Source organism: Cygnus atratus, chromosome 29 (genome assembly GCF_013377495.2).
Source record: "Cygnus atratus isolate AKBS03 ecotype Queensland, Australia chromosome 29, CAtr_DNAZoo_HiC_assembly, whole genome shotgun sequence".
Classification (NCBI taxonomy): Eukaryota; Metazoa; Chordata; class Aves; order Anseriformes; family Anatidae; genus Cygnus; species Cygnus atratus.
The window spans coordinates 1,606,584-1,629,296 of NC_066390.1; the positions used below are offsets into that span (position 1 = coordinate 1,606,584).

The following is a 22,713-nucleotide window of genomic DNA, read 5'->3' on the forward strand; positions in this document are numbered from 1 at the left end:
GTGTCGAAATCCCCCACAAAAGCATTCGCGCTGCGGCGAGGCCGTGCCAGCGACGGTTTAATCGGTGCCAATTTCACAACCGCTGACAAACGAGGAGCTTACCAAAAGCCCTTCCTGCCATTCCCGGGAGCTTGAAGACTCCGAGCCGCGCGCTGAAGCTACCCAAAAGCTACCGGAAAAGTGAACCCGCAGCCTAAAGACGACAGACGGCATCTTCCAGCCACGCAAAGCGTGCTTCAGCACAAACCGACACGCGTCCAGAGACCTTTCTTCTGCAGGATTTCAGCTCAAAGGCCCAAATCCTCCAAATGCAACAGGAGGAGCCAAGGGCACCCCCAGAAGCTGGTTCCCAGCCCGGGCTGCGCTCTGGCCCCGGCGTGCCCACGTTGCTCCAAGCATCTTTGAAAGCTGCAGCCAGCTGAACCCAGCGAGAACAAACCTCAGCCGGGTCTCTCCTTGAGCATCTCCAGATTTTGGGGGCACGGCTCGGCCCTATAAGTGTTTCTCTAGGGCAAAAGCAGGCTTGGCGAGCACCGAAGCCCAGCTCGGGTGCACCCAGGAGGCTGCGCACAGAGGGTGCGTACGGGTGCTCCGCGCCCATACAGGTGTACGACTTGGATGTTTGCCTTCCTGGGTGTTTATCTTCGGGCTGTGTCTGCACACAAACTTATCTCCGAGAGGAGGGGTGTGTTTCTCCTGCACATACTGTTATCTCGAGGGATGTGGGCTTCCTCCAAGGCGAACGCCGCGTGCGCGCCCCGCGGCTCGGTGTCAGCGCCGCTGCGGGCGCCGGTGCTGGGGTTCCTGCTCCTCCCCAGCTCGGCCCCAGTCCTCTTCTACCACCGAAGCGCGTGGCAAAGAACAATACGGCGGCTTCAACAAGGGAGGGAGGTGTGGGAGGGATGGAGCAGGGAGAAAGGATGGCAGGATCCTAACTGAAGAGCGCCGATCCCATCTGGATACACTCAGGGTCTCCCCACAGCCGTTGACAGAATAACCCCAAAGAACCCCGTTTTTTCCCATAAATGTCTCCTCTCTCATCACCACCCCAGCACTCCAGTTCGCAGAGGGGACAAATAACTCGGCCATTCCTAACGCTGCTCAATCACCCTGAAGATGGGGACCCTGCTCCACACCACCCAGCACATCCTCACCGCCGGACCGGTCCCAGCGCAGAGAGGGGCTCTCCCTGCAGCCACCCCGAGCCACCACCTGCCCTGTCCACGCAGGAAGGGCCTGATTTGCTGTCCCATCCCCGCAGCATCATTTTTGAAGGCTTCCACTCCTGTCTCCACGCATGCTGGCACTGCTTGGCTTAGAAGCGCCCAGCTTCGGGCTGCGCCCCGTCATCCCCCATCGCCCCGCTGCTTCCCCATCGCTCCATTCCCCTCCGAAACCCCGCGCAGGTCTGCTCCAAGCCTCCCGGACAGCCCTTGGGACGTTGCCTTTCTTCACCACGCCAGGATATTGAGTCACGCTCAGCCTCCCCGCAGCCCGAGCCCGCGTCCACGCGCTTCTTACCCGAGCGGCTCCGTCCCCGGGCTCCGCGGCGCTGAACCTGCCGCAGCCGGGAAGCCCGGAGCCTCCTCTTCTGGCAGAGCTCCCGAGCGAGCAGTTCGGGCAGTCGCTGCCTCAGATCTGCCCGCTCCCCTCTAATTCGCCCGAGAGCCCTCGGCCTCTCAACGCCCGCAAGTTCAGCTGCCATGGGCTGTGGGAAACCTCAGCTTTGGAAACGCTGCGTTGACACTGATGCAGCCCTGCGGACATTCCTTGTCCGGAGCTGCTAGTGAGGGGGAGAAGGGGATTAAGCAGCCCGGGCTCCTGGCTGACCCTTGCTGCAGGCGGTCGGGGCTGTAACCCTACCTCTTCCCTCTCTCCCCCCCCCCCCCCCCCAACCCTCGGCCCCATCCCTCGGCTCGCTCGGTCCCTGCCATTCCTCCTCCACCAGCTCGCCGCTTCCGCGCGCTGCACGGCTTCCGCCACCATCTGGGCTCCATTTAGGGGAGCTGATGTTTTTCGCAGGGCTGTAATCTAAACTTTGGTATTGAGTTTACATCTCGCATACCAGCGTCTCACCGCTGAGCCTGGCCACGCCGGACGGGGTGTCTGGGCTGCCGGGCCCCGTCCCGCCGCGGGAGGATGCGGCATCTCCGCAGCAACACGTACCTGCGAACCACGCTGCTCTACGTGCAGGAGAAGGACCGAGAACCGTGGATCTGCGTGCACAAACCCGCTGTGGAGCCAGCGAGGCACTGACCCTGCCAGTGGGCACGAGGCTGGGAACCAGGGCAGCTTCCCCTGGGAGCACGGGGAGGCTGCAGATGGGAGTCAAAGCTCTAAATCAGCGTTATCCAGCCTCCATCTCCAGCAGCAGGAAATTCTCTTAATTTTTTTTGCCTTAACCCCTACCCTTATCTCCCTCCGAACAGCGCGGAGCCTTTCAGAAGAGTCGGGCCCCGCAAGGAGCATTTCTCAGAGCGGGGATGGAGGATGCCCTTCGGAGAGCGGGGCACGGACACGGGGGCATCAGAAAAGCAGGCACCGCAGCATCGTGAGGCTTGCTGCTGCTCCGCTTCACCCACAGCGAGCAGACACAGCCTTCAAAGCCAAGTTCTCCTCGGTCTCCACCACCAGCCGCCAGGGGAGCTGGAGACGGGAGCACAGGAGCAGGTCGGGGACCCCACAGCCAGGGGTCTTTCAGCAAGGCGACACCGCTGAGTTCGTAGGCAGCTGCAGGGGCCGAGGCGGGACAGCAAGAGCTGCGCTCCCAGGACACCTCGTAGGACTGGGCTGCAACCGGAGTGCCCCCCGTCCTCCTTCCTCCTCCAGCAGGTATTAAACGGGCACCAAAACCCCAGCGGCACGCAGGAACCCCTGCCGTGGGGAGAGCAACCACGGCGCTTCGAAGCCAGAAAACACAGCCAAGGTGCTGCGTCTCCAAAAGTGCTGGCATGACAGCTCACCTGCGACAGCCCCCGGCCCCGGCCCCTCGCCCCCAGCCCAAGGGCCGGCTCTGCTCTTCATCCGGGCGGCCAAGACGTGGCTCGACCCCACGGATCCACGTGGCTAAGCCAAACCCCAAACCTACTGTTTTCATCCTTGGACTTTTCAGGTGGGATTTAGCCATTTGGGGACGTCAGGGCTCGGCAGGACTGCGGTGCCTGCACCCACCTCCGGCAACGGCAGAGCCTCGAAGGTGGAGGAGGGACGACGTGGGGGTTGTTCCAGGTGAATTACGATCAAGATTCAATCCGGGAGCATCCAGCTGACGAGGTACAGGGTCACAGCCAGCACACGGCCAGGCACGGATTCTCACGATACAACCAACAGCTCCACAGCGACAAATCCAGCGGGGACTTGCGCCCCATCCACCTACCAGCTCAGAAATCGGGTATAGGCAGAAAAGCCAAGCCCTCCCTGAGTACACTTGCTCCAAGGAGGCCGAGCAGCTGAGACCTGGTCTGTCATACAAGAAAAGCAGGTTCCAGCCCCAGCTCCGTAAGGGTTGTACAAGCCCTGTTTGCTTTCCCCGCGCCGGGGCACCGGGAGCACGAGCCTCCTCCCAGAGCCGCGGCCGTCGCCGCTCGAGGGCAAGGCCAGCTCCGGGGAGCACCAAGGAGTCCTGCAGGACCGAAGCACCAATGCACCCCGTCCCTCCGTCCCGGGACACGGCGCCGGGTGTGAGATGCGACAACCCGGAGGGTTTTGGTTTGTTTAAAAAAAAAAAAAGGGGGGGAGGGGGGGAAATTTCAAGCAGCTCCCAGGAGCTTGCCGCCGCTGCGGTCGCGTATCGAAGCCCGCTGGTTCATCCCAGCCACTCCAGTGCTGTTGGCGAGCCCTTTGTGACAGTCAGGCAGGGCAAGAGGAGAAACCCAGCCTAATCTGGTGTGCCAGAAGACGGGGCCAGCGGGAGGAAGGCGAGAAAACACCGTCCCATCGAGCTCAGCAAGACACCAAGTCCCCACCTTAGGGCCAGAGGAAAACTTTGCAGGCACGAGCCCAAGGCTTATCTGCTGCTCCCCTCCCTTCTCCCACATTTCTGGGATTAAACCAACGCCGCTTATCTCCGAATCCTGCCTTTTGAACCGGCACAGCCACGCCACAGCTCCCGCAGCGCTGCCGCTCGGCTGGGGAGCCCCGAGGACGGCAGCAGCCCAGGCGCCACCTCTGACGCTGCCCGCCCTCCAGCAGCATCCCTGCCCGGCCCAGCACCACGCTCTGCAGCCACCAGCCCCCGCTTTCACACGGGATTTAACCACTCGAAGCGTCCTACGGGCTGGATTTCCTCGGGAACTGTAGGAAAACCAGCGTGGAAAGGGAGTTAATCCGGAGTCGTGCTTCATAACCAAGCGTGGGGGAAAGCTCAGAAGCCCGCAGAGGAATTCGCCAAGGCCCAGGGCAGCAGGGCGAACCCATTAAGCACCGAACCCATTAAGCACCGAACCCATTAAGCACCCCATTAAGCACCGGCCACTGGAGGAGAAGTTCCTCAATGAGGAGCCTCCGTGCCCTCCAGGCAGGCTCCTGCAGCAGTTGCACAGCTGTCCCGGCTTCCCAAGACAGATAAGGCTCAAATGATTCATTCACTCGAAACCTTTATTTGTTCTTGCTTACCCAGAAGGAGCCAGCAGCTGCTAATGCTAAACTGGGACAGCTCCCAAGCCCAGACAAAAGGCCTGCAAAAACGGCTTTAAGGAGGAACCGACTGTTCAGAAAAGCGATCCTCGAAGAGGGAGCTAGAAAGAGGGAGCGCAGCGCAGGAGGAAGAGGAAGCCAGAAAGCACCTAAAAATAAGTTTTCAAAAAAGCAGCCAGGCACAGGACAAAGGCCTCGCCTGCACGTGACCGTCACCCGCAGCGGAGGCAGGATGCGAGCTCGGTACGCAGCAGCCCCGCGGACGGAGCCTCGGCGAGCTCGGGCGCGTGGAGAAAGCCGGGCCGGCAGCTTTGGCCCCGGGCAGGCGCCGTCCTCCCGTGCCATCGATGCCCCGGGGGCCGGATGCTGCTCCGTGCCCCAGCAGAGCCGGCACCGGGCAGCTTCAGCAGCAGCTTGGAAGGGTTAAAGGGATTTAAACGCAGCCTGGAAAACGAGATCTCTCCCGACGCGAGATCTCTAAAACAGGCAAGCCCTGCCGAAGGACTAACGAGGGGTCCCTCGGGCTCTGCACCCATTTAGGCAGCACCTTCAGATTTAAGCAAGAGCTCGTGGGTGAGCAAACAAAGCAGGCAGGCATGGCAGAGGAGAGGAGAGGAGAGGAGAGGATGAGAGGAGCCTGCCCAGTGCTTGCTGGTGCAACTGGGGCCGACACCATCCCCTCCTGCAGCCACAGGGCTGCGGAAAGCTCCCACGTAGGCACCAGGCTGGGATCCTGGGGTCAAAGCAGCAAAGCCTTTTTGCTGCCCCGGCACCCACAGACCTCCCGCAGGGATCCAGCGGGATCCGAGCTTCGGCTCAGCCCCGCGTAACACACAGCGGGATGCTCCCGGGCGCGCCTTCGGCCGGCCCACCCCGGGTCAGGATTCGGAGCCGTGCAAGGAAGAAAAAAAATCCCCCCCCAGGGATGGGAAAGGCACTTACAGGACGGGCTGAACATCACCAGCACGGCAGATATCCTCAGCCTCAGCGCCCGGCTCTTACTCTGAGAACACCCAGCTAGTTCCGCTCCCGGGAAGCCGCCGCTCCGCATCCCACATTCACTTCTGCTTCGCTCCTGCCACGCACGTATCTGGTCATCGGGGCAGCAGCAAGACGCATCTGACAGAGCTCGCCTACCGACGAGCCAGCAGCAACACGCCACTCGACAAACTCGCGCTCACTGAGTCATCCCGGCTCCCAGCCGCCTGCCTCCTCCCGAGGACGCACCGGCGCCGGCGACTTTTACTCCCCGCTCCCGTACGCGCGGCCCTCTTTGAGCACACGGGGCTGCGGCCGCTGGGGAGGGCTCGGCCCGAGCCGGTCCTTCCGAGCTGCCATGAAACGCAAACAAAGCTCCCGCATGGCCCGGCTTCGCTATTCTTTACCCTTCGGTCCTTGAACTCATGACTACTGAGTAAGGCGGCTTGCTCAGCTAACCAGCAAGCTAAGAATAGAGACCTTGAAGTGAAACCGACAGGGATTGGCAGCTATTTTCAGCGCGCTCAGCCGGCGGGGCGGCGTGACATAAGAGGATATAAAGAGGAAACTGCACAACAACTCTCACCTCACCGAGAAAGATTCGGGTAAGCCGAGGTAGAGCCGCCGCGCATGCTTTTGAGGCAAAGCAGACAGCGGGATGAGCCCCCCCGGCCACCTCCGCGCCAGCCCGTGCTGCCAAAAGGGGGTCCGGCGGTGGTACTTGCGGCTCGGCGATGCTCGGGGCACCCCCAGGAGCTGCTCAGCCCCTTCCCGGCGCTTTCTAACCCCAAACTGAGCCTTGCAGCTCTCCCCACGCTTAGAAGGGAGAGTTTGCGATCGCGCCCGGTCGCCAGATGTGTTTCGGAAAGATCTGGTCTCGGTTAGCAACCACCATTAAGATTAATGTAGGGAAATTTAAATGGCAATGCTCCGAGGGTATTTGATTTCAACCCGTAGATACTGGGAAAACAAACACACAAGCTACGGTTTCTGGAAACCAAGCCCGCCACCTGAAACCGGTCCCCGCAGCGGCGCCCTGCTACCTCCCAGCGCGTCCACCCCGCCGGTGCATTAGGAACCCTTGCTGGCACGGCACAAGGTTCTGCTGGCTTAACTCAAACCCCAGAAATATTTTCTCCTGGTTTTTGGACGGGAAGAAGTCGCAAGCCGGGACTGACAGAGCCTGCGGTGCTAAATAAGTGAATTCCCCAAACCCAGCGGCTTCGCCTGTTGTGCAAACAGCCTCCAAACCCTCCGCGGGGCGCTGGGAGCGCACACCTCCGATTCCAGCCCTCGGCCAGCCAGCAGCTGCTTATTAAGGCCTCTGTCAAACCGCCCGCATTGAATCAGGGGTTCGAAGAGGCTGAGCGCTCTGAATAAAGCTCCCAAGCCACCGATTTGCTTAACGCCGCAGTTCAATTACCACGGCGGCGCGAGCCGTCCCGTCCTCTCCGCTCGCCACCGCCGGCCCCGGGCCAGCAGGTGACAGCCACAGGGCTGCGGCCACCCGGAGAAACCCCAACACGGGGGCTTGGATGCATCCCTGAGCCACGAAGAAGCGGGGCAGCTCCCGGGCTGAAGCAGTTGGCACGCCGACCACACCGCAAAGCTCAGCACCAGCACCAGAGCAGAAACCTGGAGGTGAGCCCCTGCTCTCGGGGCAGAGGTTCCCGATCCTCGTGCTCCGTAGAAATAGCTGATCCTCCATCCTCAGCAGCCCTGGGACAGCAAGGAGTCACGCAGCAGTCACCGGGACAAGGGCAGCAAGGCCAGAGGAGGCAGGGTGAGGCCACAAAGGCAGCAGAAAGGATGCAGCAAAGCCCGCGAGCAAGCAGAATGATGCTTCCCATCCACCCTGGGCTGCCCAGGGAGCAGAGACACCTCCCCACGACCTCTCTGCTGTGAATATTCTCGCCCCGAAGACGATACTGCAAAGCCTGTGCTTCCACCGGCCTCTTAAGTGTTGCTTAAGGCAGCTAGATCTAGGAAGGAGTCGACGGCAGGAAGAGAGGAGGCTCTTCACTTGGCAGCTGCACCCCCGGGCTACGCACGGAAACATCCTCTGCAACCTAAGTGCATCAAACTGCCGGTGAACCTGCAGGATTTGCATAAGCCTTGAAGTTTTGGATCCACATGAAGGAAGAAATTCAGAAAGCGATCCCGTTTCCAGCCCTGGCGAGGAGCTGACGTTCTCCACATTTTCTGTGCTGCCCAAGGCTTCGCTCTTACGCAAGAGCGGCTTTTGAAAAAGCAGCCTCAGCACCAACACCGCTCTGCTTTTCCCCTGCCTTGCGTAAGAGATTTCCCCTCCTGTGAAGGCTCAGGAATATCCCCCAGAAGGGCTCCCAGCACCGCACCCCGGCTCCTTGCAGCAGCAGCCGCCCGGTGCCCTGCTTCCAGCGGCTGAGCTGAGCCCCGCAGCACCCGCAGGGCCCCAGGGTGCTCCGCAGGCACCTTCCCAGCCACGGGACTCGAACGCAAACAGGACCCGGGATGAAAGTTTTCCTTTCCAAGGGGCAGCTGTGGGAGAACGGCACATGCTTGAGTAGAAGGGAAGGTGGAGAGAGGGAATAAGAGAGGCAAAGCGGACAAGAAGGCCACAGTCACCTAACACAACCCAAAGAACGAGTAAAAGCGATCTTGTCAGGAAGCCCAAGCGCACCGGGAAGCCCTACCTGCTCGTTTAACTCCCGACAGCATCCACTGAGTCATTCCTAAAACAAGCAAAGGTTTGGCTCTTGGTTTTGAGGTACTGCTTCAGGAGAGCTCCAGCAAGCTCTGACCCAGCTCCCACATCCCGTTCCCCTCGCCAGCACCCGCGGCCCCATCCCAGCACCCTGCAGCACCCACTGTCACCTCCGGCGGCACAGAGAGGCCACGGGGCGAGCGCGACGGCGTGCCAGAGCAGCAGCAGTCTTTGTTTTGCGCTGCTGCGAGCAGTATTTTGATCCAACTGTGCAAGGCGGCCCCGTGGAAGAGCTAATTCTCTCGCTGGCGTGTGCCAGATACAAACAGCTCACGGGATGAAGCTTCAAGTAGCCGCCGGAGAGCCACGGGGTTTGTCGCCGCGGGAAGGTGCAGAAAGCCAGCCAGCCACCGAGACTGCGGCCTCGGAGACACCTCTGCGATCCCGGAGTTTATCATGGCACCGAGAAACCGAGAGCACCGTCCACGGCACGGAGCTTTGAGGGCGGACGGAGCGAACTTTTAGGAGGAGGGAGGACGAGCAGGGAGACGTGACGGGTGAGCTGCTGTCCCGCTCCAGCACGTCCGCAGGAGCTCCACAGCCACCCTCGCTCAGAAGCTCCCCTTCCTGCCGAAGAGCTCTCTGGCACTGACTCGAGGCTCTTTCCTCAACATCCTCAAATATTGCCCAAGAAGGACCCGGTGACAGGGACGCATGGCACTCGGACTGACTCTGCCACCTCATCAGCTCGCTGACGGGTACTGGCGCATCACGCTGCGCGCCCGCCGCCTCCAGCCCCTCTCTGCCAAGGGCTGATGTGCTCCGGCATGAATTCCTCCTCCAAGGTGAGCCTGGGAAGTTTCCAAAGTCAGGCCAGCAAACGCTTGGGCTCCATTTACTATTTATAGTTTGACAACTGGGACAAAGCCACCCAAGCGTACCAGCTTCGCTTGCTCTGGCTAAACTCAAATGCCAGCGACCGAATCGTGCACGACACGCAGAGGCTGCCGAAACGCAGCCCAGGCTCATTCAGCGCTAGCAACAGCTGCTATATCTGGAAGACGGTTTCAAAGGAAGACGAGGCTCTTCGAGGCACAGAAAGAAAACAAATCCTTTGCATACATTCTGCAGGACAGCGCTGCTCTCCTAAACATCCTCGGCTCGGCGTAACGAGAGCCGTGGTTTTCTGCTAAAAGTTACCATTAGGGGCATTAGCGATTAACGCTCAGCCCTACCAGTCTCCCGAATGCTGTCCATCCACTCGAAAGCCCCGCTCCACATCACACAGCAGATGCCCTAACTTGGACCTTCTTTAAGCAAGAAAATTGCCCCTAAGACCCCATGCACCCAGCCCTGCTCCTCAGGGGAAGGCGATTTGACCAAGCAGCTGTAGCAGGAGGCAGGACTGGGGCGGTCAGGCACAAACCACGCTCACTGCAGGCACCCACGGGGGTAGAAAAACATCGCAGCAGCTCAGCGGGGCTGCGAGCTGCAGGGCTTTCTGCAGTATTTTTAGGGCAGCCTGGCAGAGAGCGGGCGGGAGCCGGACCGAGCAGGGCTCTCAAAGCCTCAGTCACAGAGGGCCGCTCAAGTTTGACACGAGCCCACCCAGCTGCAGCCAGACTCAGCAGGGCCAGGACACGCTTCCTTGGCCATCAGTCATCAGCCCCATTTTACTAACGACACAAAAAGTCAGCAAAGAAGCAGCTAATGGGAAGCCGGCAAAGCCTGAATCGGGGAAGGATGCATTCTTGCCTTCGGGGAGCATAGCAAGATAATGAGACACAGACCTCGGGAAGGACTCGATGCAACAGCTCGCAGGACTGAATCACCTACCCGGCCTCTCCCTGTCCCCCACGGCCAGGGCTGGCTGCAGGGGACGAAGCAGGGGCCTGCTACAGCTGGGGGGGGCTGGATGAAGATCAAGAGGTAAACTAAGGTCTCGAAGCCTGAACCTTCAAGAAACCTGGCTCAGACTCAAGTCAAAGCAAAGAGATTCGTACAAACCCCTGCCAGAGCCAGGTGACGATGCAGGAGCTGCCTAATTTGAGAGCACTGACAACACAATCGTTTGTGTTTGTGCTTTTTTCCCCTCCCCAAGGTCCCAGCTGTTAAATGCATGATTGCAGGATCTCCTGCAATGCTCTACCATTTCATCCACTGCTTGAACCAAAAAAAAAAAACAACCCTAAAAGTCTGATTTGCAAAGACTCCCAACACAAAGCCTCCTCACTACTAACATTTTCAGACACTATTTTTCTTTGAACAGTTTCTAAATGGTGCAGGCTTTGCAGCACTGGCTTTCAGCCTCCCAAGAGTTGTTTCTGCCTCAGGGCCACAAGGTGGGAGAACTATGCTCAGCTTCTGCCACGCATCCCAAAGCCATGGGCGCTGCCGCTCGCATCCCTTGAGTCACCTGCCTCAAAACACAACGCAGACCCCGAGCTGGACACCATCACTGCTGCAGGGCTTTCTGTCCAGGCAGGATGCAGCTATGCAGTTTAATGAACTGCAGGAAAAGTCGCCCTCATGTGCACCTGCACAGCACCTTCACCCTCATGCCATGCTGCCCCAGGGTAAGACCACATGCCTGCACAGACCAGCCCTAACATTTTCACGTGTCTGTTCCCAAACTATACATCAAAAAGGCTTAGGACCCTGGTCAGGTCAGCTCTAACCTCATCACCGTCTCACATCTGCACCTTCGGAGCTTCCAGCCTTGCTGCAAGCACTTTTGCTGCCATTTTCACGCTCCTACTTCCTGCTCACATCAGGCAGCTAAGTAGGAGGTGCTGAAATCCTCGGTGCAAACCAGGAAGCACCAGAGATCTCCCGCTGCCATGTCCGGGCTGAAATGCTCTGCAGACACCCGCTCAGAGGTGTCCAACCAGACCCTCACAGAGCAGAACCCACCCTCCCAAAGGAAACAGCTCTGCCAGGAGCTGGGACTAGCTTCTAGACTAGACACAGGGAAAGTCCTGAGGCCATTTGTTCCCCGTCCTCTCCCACGAGTGACAGCTCTTCCCTCCTGCACGCACGCTGCTGAGCCAGCCAAGCCTGAGTGTGCATCTCACCACCACCTCTGCAGGAGCCTCCAACCAACCCATTACTCAGCAGAGCCTCCTAACGTGCCCAAACCCCTGATAATACCTTCACCATGGAAAAAGGTGTGGGAAGCTCTGCTTTTGTGGAACGAGGGGACTGCCAGCAGAGAGCAAACACTGGACGACTTGCTGGTCTGTGGGTTGTGCTGGCTCGAGACGAAGCTGGGCTACTCAGGGTATCAACAACTCTTTTTCCAGGGCAGCTGCTCCCATCCTTTCTGAACAAGGTATTCAGGCAGGAAAGAGAGATGTCATTTCATTAAATAGACCCAACAACGATGCAAACCGGCACAGCTACCCCCCGCCCCTTAAAACCTCGCCGCCTGGAAGCACCAGCTGCCCTGCAGCAGGGAAAGGCATCAGGATCCGAACAAAACCCTCCCTGCAGCCAGCCTCCAGTTCACCACAGCCAAGCACGCGCTCTCCCATGTCTCTGGGGACCCCGTTCTGCCTGAGGAGCTGCTTTCACCCACAGCCCGGCCCCGCTGAGCTGCCCACACAGACATTCACCCCGTCTCCTCTGCCGATCCCCAAGCCACCGTCCCCTGACATCTCCCCGGGCTCCTCGCTCTGGCCGGGAGCATCCAGGTGCTGCGACAGCGAGGGCTGAGAGCACGGGCAGCATCTCCCCAAGGACCAGCAGCAGAACAGGGGACCCCAGCACCCCCTGGGCCAATCCGTAGCGATACGAGGGGACCCCCAGCAACACAGGGGACCCCCAGTCTCAGCAACACAGGGGACCCCAGTACCCCTAGGGCCAGTCCCCAGCAATACAGGGGGACCCCCAGAGCCAATCCCTAGCACTATGGGGGAAACCCCAGCAACACGGGGGGGCCCCCAGCAATACGGGGCCAGCCCCTGGCCTCCGCAATACAGGGGACCCCAACACCCCAGGGCCAGCCCCTAGCAATACAGGGGGACCCCCAGCAATACGGGGGGACCCCCAGCACCCCCGGGACCAATCCCTAGCAATACAAGGGAACTCCCAGCAATAAGGGGGGAGCGGAGCCCCAACACCCCCAGCCTCACCCACACGGCCCCCCATCACCCCAGGGGGCTCCCCAAAACGGCAGCCGCTCCCCCCCCCGCCCCGTTACCGGAGCCCTGCCCGCCACAGACCCCGGCCGGCGGCGGCTCCGTCCCGGTTCCCCCCACCTCGGTACCTTACCTCAGGCGGGGCCATGCGGGGACAAAGGCGAGGCCGGGCCGTCCGAGCCCGTCCGAGCCGGGGAGCCATGGCTCGGAGCTCGGAGCTCTGAGGGACCGGGACCCGGCACGGCCCGGCCCGCCTCGGCTCGGCCCGGCCCACGCCGCTTTGTCTGAGGGCGGCGCCGCCCCGCGGCCGCGCTGCGCTTAATGGCGCCGCCCGCAGGGCCGGGCCGAGCCGGGCCCCGAGGCTTTGAACCCACCCTCAGGGGGTCGGGGGGCGGTTGTGGGGCCGGGCTCCGAGGCCTCGGGTCCCCCTCGAGGGTCTCGAGGTCTCGGGTACCCGCCCCCCCGGGGGTCCTGAGTGGGGCGAAGGTGGGCTCTGTGCCCCTGGGAAGCGAGGTCCGCGCAAGGGGGGGGGGATCGTGGGCGTGGGGACAAAAAAGGGGTGTAGCACAAGGGGTTGTGCTTTTTAGGGTCGGTTCAAGGCGAAATGGGGTTTGTGCACTTCAGAACAAGCCGGGGTTTGTGTGCAAAGCCCCCCCCGCCAGCACGTGCTGCACAAATGGGTTTTGGGGGGGGTGGATGCCGGGACCCCCGTGGCTTTGCCCTCATCCTGGTCCCTGTGTCACCACCAGCCCTCGTTCCAAAGAGCCCTCCAGGACCGCAGTCCCCCTGCAGCACCCACTGCAGCACCCACTGCTCCTCCTCGGCATCTGATGCTCAAGGCAGGGGGGAACAAGCCAGTGCCAGACAAACAGAACGAAAAACATCATCCACACCCCGAGGAACGGCGATGGAGGGCTCCCGCCACAGCCCCGCCACCAAAACGCTTAAAAGCGTTTGCAGGTGGCAGCTGTGACGGCTGCGTTTGGAGCTGGGTTTTGTTTGGACACGTGATGTGGTGCTGAGGTTTGTGTGCCGGCTTCAAATGGAGGCTGCCTCAGTGCTCTCTGAACGCCTCTCGGCTTTTCTCGACGTCGTGGAGAAGGCGGCGGAGGGGTGCTCGCCAAATTTAACCTCCGCGGGTTCAGCGGCTCCTCCCCACCAACCGTAACGCCTTTAGTCCTAGCAGACAGATCCCCCTAAGATCAGCAAGAATCGATAGCACCTCCACAACAGCTTATAAATCCCAGACACAGAAAATTTAAGGGTCAGGTTGGTTAAATGCAGGAACTTAAGAAACTCGCCTCTTGCAGCAAGAGCTCTTCGTTAAGAAGCTTTGCTGTAACTGCAGCTTTTTATCTTGCTTCCCAAACCTGCAGGATGCTGTTCTTTGCTAGAGAGAGCCTGGTACAATCCACAGGCACATTTAAGGAGGAAAAACTAGGTATTGCACATTTAAAATCCCTTGCAGCTGGACCCTGAGCCCGGCTCACTTAATTAGTTTTGGAAAAAGACTCTTCACCGCAGATTTCCTTGCAAAATCTGAAATCCATCAAAGTCTGCAGGGGAGAGCTGCGTGGCAGCGGCAGCGCAGAGCACGCAGGGCTGGCTGTGGCAGATTGGTGCCATTTCCTGCCCGCTTCCCTCGGGACTCGGTCACCAGCAACGCCTCCCTTCAAGCACTCGCATTGATTGGATTTGACGCATCCGTCTGGTCAAGTAAGGGTGGCTCCAGAAAGATACGGGATGTGCGAGCAGGAAAGAGCCATGCAGCTCGCCAGCCTTTTCTGTTGCTATTTATATCACTGTCTTAAGCATTTTCTCTTTGAAAATGGAACGATATTAATCCAGAATATTATGCAGATTGCAGTCTGCCATAAATTCAACCAGCATAGCAGCTCTTTGCTTGAAGTTGAGCCAGATACTTCTTTTCGGAGCAGTATTCTCAGGTGCTCTAAAACTCCACGTCTATATATATTTAGGCTGTCTTTCAAGCATCCAGCATGGATGCTCACCATCCCCTCACCTCTTCTTGTAGGCCCCATGCTCTCAACCCTGATCATCTCAGCAGCTCCACTGGAATTGCAATAACCATCAGAGAAAAATCTGGGTTGCCCACCCCTGGGAGCACTGGGAGTTCCTTCTGTCCCAGAAGGAGGGAGTTGCATTATCTCATAGCCGATAAATATGTTATTATTTTATATAGGCAGACCTGCTTCAACAGGAGGGAACGCGAGCAGCTTGCTCCAGCAACCCCTCAGCCAGCTGGTTGGAAAGACACGAGACAGGAGGGAATATGGTTCAAAGACTTGTGGCTAGAGGCCAAAGCCGACCCCAAGTCCCCTCCATCCTGGGTGAACGCCCAAGCCACCGAGAAAGGGGACTGCAGACGTGCTGGCAGGAGGCCCCAACCTGGAGAGAGGATTGCAAACCCTGATGGAGATAGGCGCTTCCGCATAGCCCTGAGTAAAACTCCCAAATTGCGTCAAATTGCAGGCTGAAGACACACCGTTCTCCGAGCGCTTCCTAGGGACTGGCAGTGCCGTTCCTTCGCCTCGCTCTGCCGTGCCCGTTCCCAAACCCAGCGGGGCAAGAATGGGATGAGCAGAGGGCAGGGCAGCGGGACCATCCCCACGCAGCACCGGCTGGGACCCCAGGGTCTCAAGGGAAGGAAAACAGCCACATTCAGCCCCAAGGAGGTGGTGCTCAGGGGCTTCAAATCCCCTTCAAAGGCATCGCCCCGGGGAGCAGCCCGCGATGGCAGTTATTTGGCGCGGCTCCTTTGCGAGAGGACAGCTGCATTTCCAGGAAATCCGAAGCAGGGGGGGATTCTCTTACCACGGAATTACACTTCTCTTTTCCAAAGAAGAAATCTCTTCAGATGCACAGCAAAGCCCTGCCTCATCCCAGAGCGAGGAGACCTGGAGGGGCCCACGGCTCAGCTGCACAGCTCCGCACCTCCAGAGGTCAAGCGGTGCAGGTGCAGCGAGGTAAACACCGAAACACGGGTGGGCAGTGGCTGTGTTTTTTGCTGAGCTATTTTGTTCACTTTCATGATACCAGAACAGAATATGGGAAGTTACATATCAAGCATGCATGCGCACATGCAGGCTGGCACCCAGTTGTAAGCCCCAGTTAGCGAGCAGTTATTTTCGGTGCGCTCTGAAGCTGGGAGGTTCAAGCTGCAGCTGCTCACAGTGAATCTCACCTCTGGGGCTTTCCCTTTCCCCTCTCGTTGATGCTGGGTTTCTTCTTGATTGGCTTTTCCTTCCCGGTCATTTCCAAACTTTTGAAAGTTCATTTATTTACAGTTTTACCTTGGAAATGCTTGGGAAAAGTCCCTCTGAGGAGATGCATGACCCTCAGACAGCACCCAGCTGCTGAGCCGCGTGCTCTGCGTTTCGGGTCCACCCTGTTCCCACCCCACGCAGCCTGCAGAGCATGGTAACGTGCCCCCCGAGCCCCAAATGGCACCAAAATTGCCACTGCAACGTTTTTATGACTAACAGCTCATTCTGAGAACGCCCAATAACTTCACGATGGAAGTCCCAGCAAGCCCCACTCTGCATAAATTTGCATATCACTCAGGGAAGCCAATCAGAAGTGCGATTTATTGGGACCTTTCTTTATGGTTTAAGTTCAGCAGCAGCAGGAAAAAGGGTTTCATTCTCCCCTTCTAGCCCTTTCTGCTGTGCAGTGCCCTAAATTCCCCTAAATTCATCCTTCCCAAAGGCTCAGGAGCAGGGGGAAAAGCAGCCTGGGGTCTTCCTGAGCAGGATCCGTCCCTTCGGTCCTGCACATGGCTCCAGCTTCAGGTGTAACGCAACGGGAACCTGCCTCGGAGCGAGCTGGTGCTTTTCTCTTCCAGATCAACAGCCCAAGCAGAAAGGTCAGGTTTGGGGTGGAAAAAAATCACCACAAATTTGGGGTGGGCTGGAAAAAAATCAGGAGTTTTAGAGGTCTTTGAATTTGGCTTTGAAATTTGTGGTTTTTTTTTTTTTTTTTCCATGTTTGCATTTTGAAAATGCAGAGGGCTGAAGCTGCTGCTGGGGTTTCTGAGCAAACCGCTCCCCCAGCTCTCAGCCCTGCTTCTTCAGACGCTTCAGCGAGCAGAGGAGGGCAGTGAGGAGCAACCAGGACTCCCGTCCCCTTCCCACGTCCAAGCCTGCCTTCTCCTGGTCCAACCTCGTGCAGAAATTACCTGCGGCCGAGGAGCACAACCCACCTCCAGCAGCAGAAGGGTCCCACCGAGACCTCCCTCCACCCAGGTGCGGGGTAAGACCAGAGCTCAGACCGGAGTTACTGGAGAACCCAACCAGCTGGCAGCCCCGGAGCACGGGGTTAATGGCAATCGCTCAACCAAGATTATTTTGGAAGCGCGGGCGGTATTTTTAGCCTGGAAAGCAGGCACCACTTCCCTTTCTTACATCTCTCCTCCCTTGGAGACCACTGCCAGAGAGGCCAGGGCTTTCTGCTGCGGCCGGGCAGGGGGACCTGTGCAGGACCCGCTGCCAGTTGTGAAAGAACCGAGCTATTTTCATCGGAGGAGATGAACGTGCTTCACCCCACGTGTTGTGCAACCCTCTGCCTGCCAACGAAGGAGCCGAAGCCGCTGTCTGGGCTCGCCCCAGCTCTTCGCCTGCCTTCCTGCAGCACCCAGAGCCTGAAGAAGGTCCTGGAGGAGGGTGGGCGATGGTGGTGGCTCCCCACTGAGCTGAGCAGCTGGATGCGACCGGGCTCAGCACGCTGGAAAAGGCGCGGATAAAGCTGGGAACGTCCCCAGGGCTGGGGGCGCAGCAGGAGCCGTGGGGATGAGCACACGGAGCCGTGCATGGGGGAGCAGAGGTGGGGAAACCAAGGGGTGTAAAACAGCACTGAGGAGCAGCATCGGGACCACGGGCAGCCCCGCTTTCAGCCGGGGGGTGTCCCGGAGGGCTGTAGGGGCTGCAGCGCTCCCCTTCCCACACCTTCAGCCTCCGTGCCCGCTGCAAGCGGGGATGCCTCCAAAATCAGGAGGTGGCGGCTGCAGCGAGCGGATGACGGGGGCTTTGGATCAGCCGAGAGAACACTCGCTGGAGCACAGCGTCCTGTGACGTGCGCCCGGCGCCCCGACCCACCCCGTTTTACGGTGCTGGGCTGGGAACCTGGGCTGCGGCCAGCTTTCTGCTGGCACAGGGCTCTCCTCGGCAGAGCCCTGGGAACCAGCAGCACCCCTGTGTTTCCATGGGGTGTGGAGAGACCAGGCAAATGCCTGGCTGCTGCTGGCACCTGCAGGGCCGCGTGCAAGCTGGGGATCTCTTGCTAACCTGGTGCTATCTGGGGCACCCGCCCCCAGCGCCCACCAGGGACCGGTTGAATCCCCGTGGCTGGGATAAGAAATTGAGAAAAATTGAAGGTTTCTCCTGCTTAACAGGAGGAAGTGGGGTTGTGCTTGGTTTAGGTATATTTTGGCCTCTCTGGGCTGTAACAGGAGCTCTCAATCTGGCAGAAGGCTGCTTTAGTCACGCTGTAAGATGCTAAAAATCACTGTCTGCTCCTGCTCAGGAGCTGCAGATCCGCTAATGCTCCAGCACACGCCGTCTGCTCCAAGCATGCTTTTATCTTCCCCCTACAAACCCAAGCAGGGACATCACTACCCACCGGAGGAGACAGAGCTGCCCCTGCACCTGCAACAGCCCCATCGAACCAAGAGCAGGGCACAGCTAACGACACCCAAGGTAGCACGCCGCGGCACTGGTAGATTTTTTGGAGATGCAATTGAAATGGAAACCTGCTCCGCTTCCTCAGATCCCACCTGAAGCCCTGCCTCCTTCTGGCCTCGAGTCCGGCCTCGTGCCAGCAGCACCGGAGAGCCCTGCAGCCTGCAAACGCGGCAAGGAGCCTGCACATCTCTTCTTGGTGCACGAGCAAGGATTAAAACACTCCTCCCAGCCCAACCTCTCCGTCTCAAACCTTCCGCCTTTTTTTTTCCCCTCCCAATTATTCGTCTGCCCGAGACAGAATTTGGGAGGCTGGGGACAGTTTGAGGCCAACCTGCTGAGCCTGCCAGCTGCAGCTCAGGCTGACCCAGCAAGCGGGTGGGTGGCGGGCAAGTTGCTGACTTGGGCACAAGAAGGCTCGATGCCTTTTTATTTGCTGATGTATGGCGGCAGCAACTCACGCCCCAAATTGGGCAACGCTCAGCTGGGCAGGAGAGGAGGCTCCGAGCAGCACCTTGGGTAAACAGGGCTGCAGCGATGGGGCGGTCAGGATGCAGCCCGGGTGCTGAAGAGCTTCGTCCTTCGTATCTCAGGGTCTCGGCTTGTGCGAGTGAAGGCAGCGGGGCCAGAGCAGGGGCTGAGCAGGCCAGTTAGCCCAGCGTCAGCCCTCTGGTGGTGGCGCAGTTTTGTCCCCAGTTGCACCCTGGCTGAAAAATCCCAGGCGCAGCTGAGCGCAGGTGATGGTGACCCCGCTCAGAATCAAACCCCTCTACTTCCATTCAGTGAATGGAAAAGTATTCACATTTAAATGCAAAACACAGACTAGGTGCATACAGGAACTAGGTGCCCGTAAAATAAATCGTTTTTCTCCTCCACAGACCCTTGCCTGGCAGCACCGTTACGGATGCTGCAGGGTCCGATCCTCTACACCGTCTCAGCCAGGGCTCGGGATCTGAGGACCCTCAGGGGTCCCGCAGCACCCCAGCCACCCAAACCCCCAGCAGCCCCGTGGGGCAGTGCATGGCCAAACCACGTCCCCACCGGCCCCGTGTTCCGCCTGCTCTTTTAACTGAACAATGACACTCGCTTGGCAGCCCGGAGGTTAGTTTTAAATAGACACTCCTTGAATAAAACCTACTAAAATACCTTCAGCCGTCCTTCTGCTGAGCATGAAACCGCAGCACGGCAAAGAGGAACCATCGTCTTAAAACAGCCACACTTCTGCCCTCCCGTTGTTGGCGGCGTTGCGCAAAGCGAGCGGCAATTAGAGGAGAGGGGCGATGCGTGCTCAGCCCGGCCCTGCTGGCATCCCGGCCGCCAGCTTCCCCTGCTGCTCTCGTGGGTCTTTCGTACAGCCCCGGGGGAGAGAAAAACATTTGTTTTAAAAACAGGAAAATGTGATTGTAAAACCACAACAATGGGCTGGGGAAGGAGCCGGAGCAGCTCTCAATTTAGCTTTCGAAACAGCCTGTGAGTTGACTAAATATTTCTGTAGCAAACAGCCGCAGCCCTGCGCCGCACGCCCTCTCCTGACTCCGGCAGCAAATGCAATAATTGTTGGCTTTGCTCTCTGCCCTGCAGCCACCTGCCAAATCCTCACCTCCCATTTCAAGCCCCTTCCTCACCACTGCTCCTCACCCCGGGGTTGTGCAAGCACAGAGGCAGCCCACCGGGCACCTCACCACATGCTCCCTGCAAAGCAAGGCACTGCCCAATCCACCTCTCTCTTTTTCTTCTTAATATACCCTTAAAAGCAAGCCTAACGTGGCAACCACATGTAATCCCCCTGCACGTATACATCAGCCCCTAACTGTTCTTCCTTGGTTTTTGCATTAGAGAAGCTCAAACCAAACCATCTCACGGAAAGGGGCCGTGTAAGGTTGCGGCACGGTTTACAAATGTCACCACCTGAGTAGCTGGAAATTGTTTATTTCCCTTCCAAATGCCCAGAGGGGTTGTATCCCGATAAAGAAATAATAGCCGGCAAAACTGTGTTTTCCTAAACACCGGGAGAATGAACAAAAGCGTCTGGCAGCGCTCTGAGCTGCTGGGCACGTTGGCATCGCAGGCTACAGCCCCACATCGGGGTCCAGAATCCAGATCTGGGTCCCCACTGCTGGCCCCTCGTGCATTTAAAGCAAAAAAGTGGCTTTTCTGCCCTCAGGGTGGGTTTTGGGGCCAAAGCCTTCAGACGTATGAACCAAATCCTTGACTACAGGGTGCAAAATGACAGCTCCACCTCATCCCCAGAGCCTGCCTGGGTACAGCCACCCGGGTTCCCTTCAGCTTGGCAGCCACCCATGGAAAAGTCACCGTTCCTTAACCCGCCTCGACCCAGGCAGTTGGGATTTTCTCGCCAAGCCCGTTAGAGAAAGGAAATATTGACCTGAAGCTAGCGGCTCGCCATGGGTGAGCTGATAGAAAACACAACTGAGGGGATCCAGGCGCACAACTTCACGTGGCACCGCATCGGCCGCGCAAGCAAAAAAACCACCCGTGAAATCCCTGGGCAGAGCAGGTACGGCACAGCTCCGAAAGAGCCCGCGTGACTCATGCCCTAGAAAAGCTCTTTCTCTCCGTTGGTTTTGAAGTGCCGCTCAGGTGAAGGTATCTAAAGGTAGGAGAGATGAATTCATGCCCTCGGGAAAGTCCCACCATCAAATCTGCGTGCGTGGCTCCTCCAAAGCCTGGCACAGCTCTGAAAGCACCAGGACAGCCCCCGGTGTCCGTAACACACAGGGGAAAATGCTGCAAGCGAAGCAGGCTCCGGGCTGCCTGGGAAACCAAGAGCAAAAGAAGCCATGTGCAGGTTTTCTCCCTTTTACACCAGCCAACTGCAATCTGCAACATGTGCCCACGTTCAACTCTTGCTCCTGAGCAGAGCAGGGCGGTGATCCTGCAGCACACGAGGCTCACGGGGCTCCTAAAAACACTGGAACCCCCCCATCTCCTGTTTGGAGAAGAAGTGCAGCCCTGCAGGGTGGTGAAACATCCCACAGCTCCGTAAAGGTGCAGTGTCTGTACGTCCTGCCGTGCTTTGAGAGGCTGAAGAGCGCAGCGTGCCCCCGGGGGAAGGTGAGGGGATGAACGAACTGCGACCGGAGGGGTCTGCAAGGGGCAGTCGTTCCCCGTGCAGAAGGGTCTTAGTGGAACAACAGCAGGGCAAGATTCAAACGGGGATAAGCTCAGTTCAATAAGATATGAGGAGCATTTAAGGGAAGGCATAACCCATCCAGGGACGTGGTACTTTCCCCATCAATTCGACAGCTGGAATCAATTCCCGAATTCCTGTTTTTCTATTAATAACAACACGAAGCTCACCCCTGCCTTGATACAGGGGACACCGGGAGGTTCTTCGGACTGGAAGGGCCGATGTGTTTTGGAGCTTTGTGATGGCAACCACCGTGTCCTCCACCCTGGACGTGGTCTACCTGGATGGCCACAGAGCCATCCCCAGACTCAGCAAAGCGGCCGCACCACCAGACGAGGCGGGTCTGCAGGGGAAGGTGGATTTTTTTTCCCTTTCAAAAAGGCTCAGAAAACACATCAGGAATGACCGTGCTAGTAAATCTTTCCACCCAGCAAGCTATGATCTCAGCTCCCAGCCCGCCGGCTGAGGCTGGAGGTGACGCTCAGCTCCTTGGTGCCGATTCACCAGCAAACGTGTCAGCAGCGCAGACGGGCGACGTGGAATGGGTTAGGTCATGCTTGGAGCTTGCTGAGAATGCAAGGAGCTCAGCACCCCGATGAGTCCCCAGGTGAAAGAAAAAGAGAACAGGGCATGGATATCCCGCATGAGAGGCAAGTGCCGTGGAGAGGAGGCAGAGGGTGGAAGGTCTCCCGTCACACAGGACACGGACAACCAAAGGGTTGTCGCGGGATCGCCAAACAATTCGGGATGGAAGCCGCAGCTGGAGGTCTGGAGCTCAGCCTCCTGCTTGAAACAAAGCCAGCTATGGGATCAGCCGTGCAGTGCAGGGACCCAGGGCATCACTGCCACGCCTGGCACCTGCACCAACCTCATCTGAGGATCCCGAAGCATCTTCCCAAAGCAGGTCAGGCCTCACCTGCAGCACCCGAGGCAGACACAGTGCCACCAGGTGGACCCAGACACATGTGCAGACGCCCTTGCAGATGGCTCAGAAATATCCAGCACTCGTGGCAGAGAAGAGGAAGAGAAGGGTCTGATCCGGGGTAATCCAGGGAGGCAAATAAACCCAGGGGCTCCTGACACCCGGGTACCCCAGTGGTTGTTTCACCCAAGGGAGGTCGCTTTGGGCACCAGCTCCCCTCCTCTTCTCCCCCTCTGCTGTCCCCAAAGGTCTGACAGCAAAAGTTGTCACGGACAAGTCCGACAGAGCTGCTGGACTTGCTAGCGTTTCTGAACACGGCCACTGAGGCGAGCGCTGTGTTTTTGGGGTCACTGCTCACCCTTTGAGCACAGCACTGTTCCCCAAACAGGAGGTGTGGGGTTTCAGCGCTTCTGAAAGCCACAGAGGAACCCAAGCTGGCCTCTGACAACTGCACAACACTCAAAGAGCAGAAGACGACCAAAAAGGCGAACACAAAAGAGTTGTGG

The 22,713-nt window shown here is 58.7% G+C and overlaps 1 protein-coding gene across 8 annotated transcripts in view; it reads right to left on the reverse strand.

Moving 5' to 3' along the window:
- Positions 1–22,713, reverse strand: part of HDAC7 (histone deacetylase 7) — a 76,525-nt gene that overhangs the window by 33,937 nt on the left and 19,875 nt on the right. For 2 of the 8 annotated variants that reach the window (XM_035570313.2, XM_035570310.2), the window contains exon 1: positions 5,578–6,051. The exons of 4 other annotated variants lie outside the window; for them this stretch is intronic. In XM_035570313.2, the coding sequence (XP_035426206.1) occupies positions 5,578–5,686 (109 nt within the window). In that variant the 5' untranslated portion in view covers positions 5,687–6,051. Of the gene's footprint in view, positions 1–5,577; positions 6,052–12,571; positions 12,695–19,280; positions 19,487–22,713 lie in introns of those variants that run through there. 2 more of the 8 variants (XM_050715932.1, XM_035570314.2) reach the window with 2 other exon arrangements.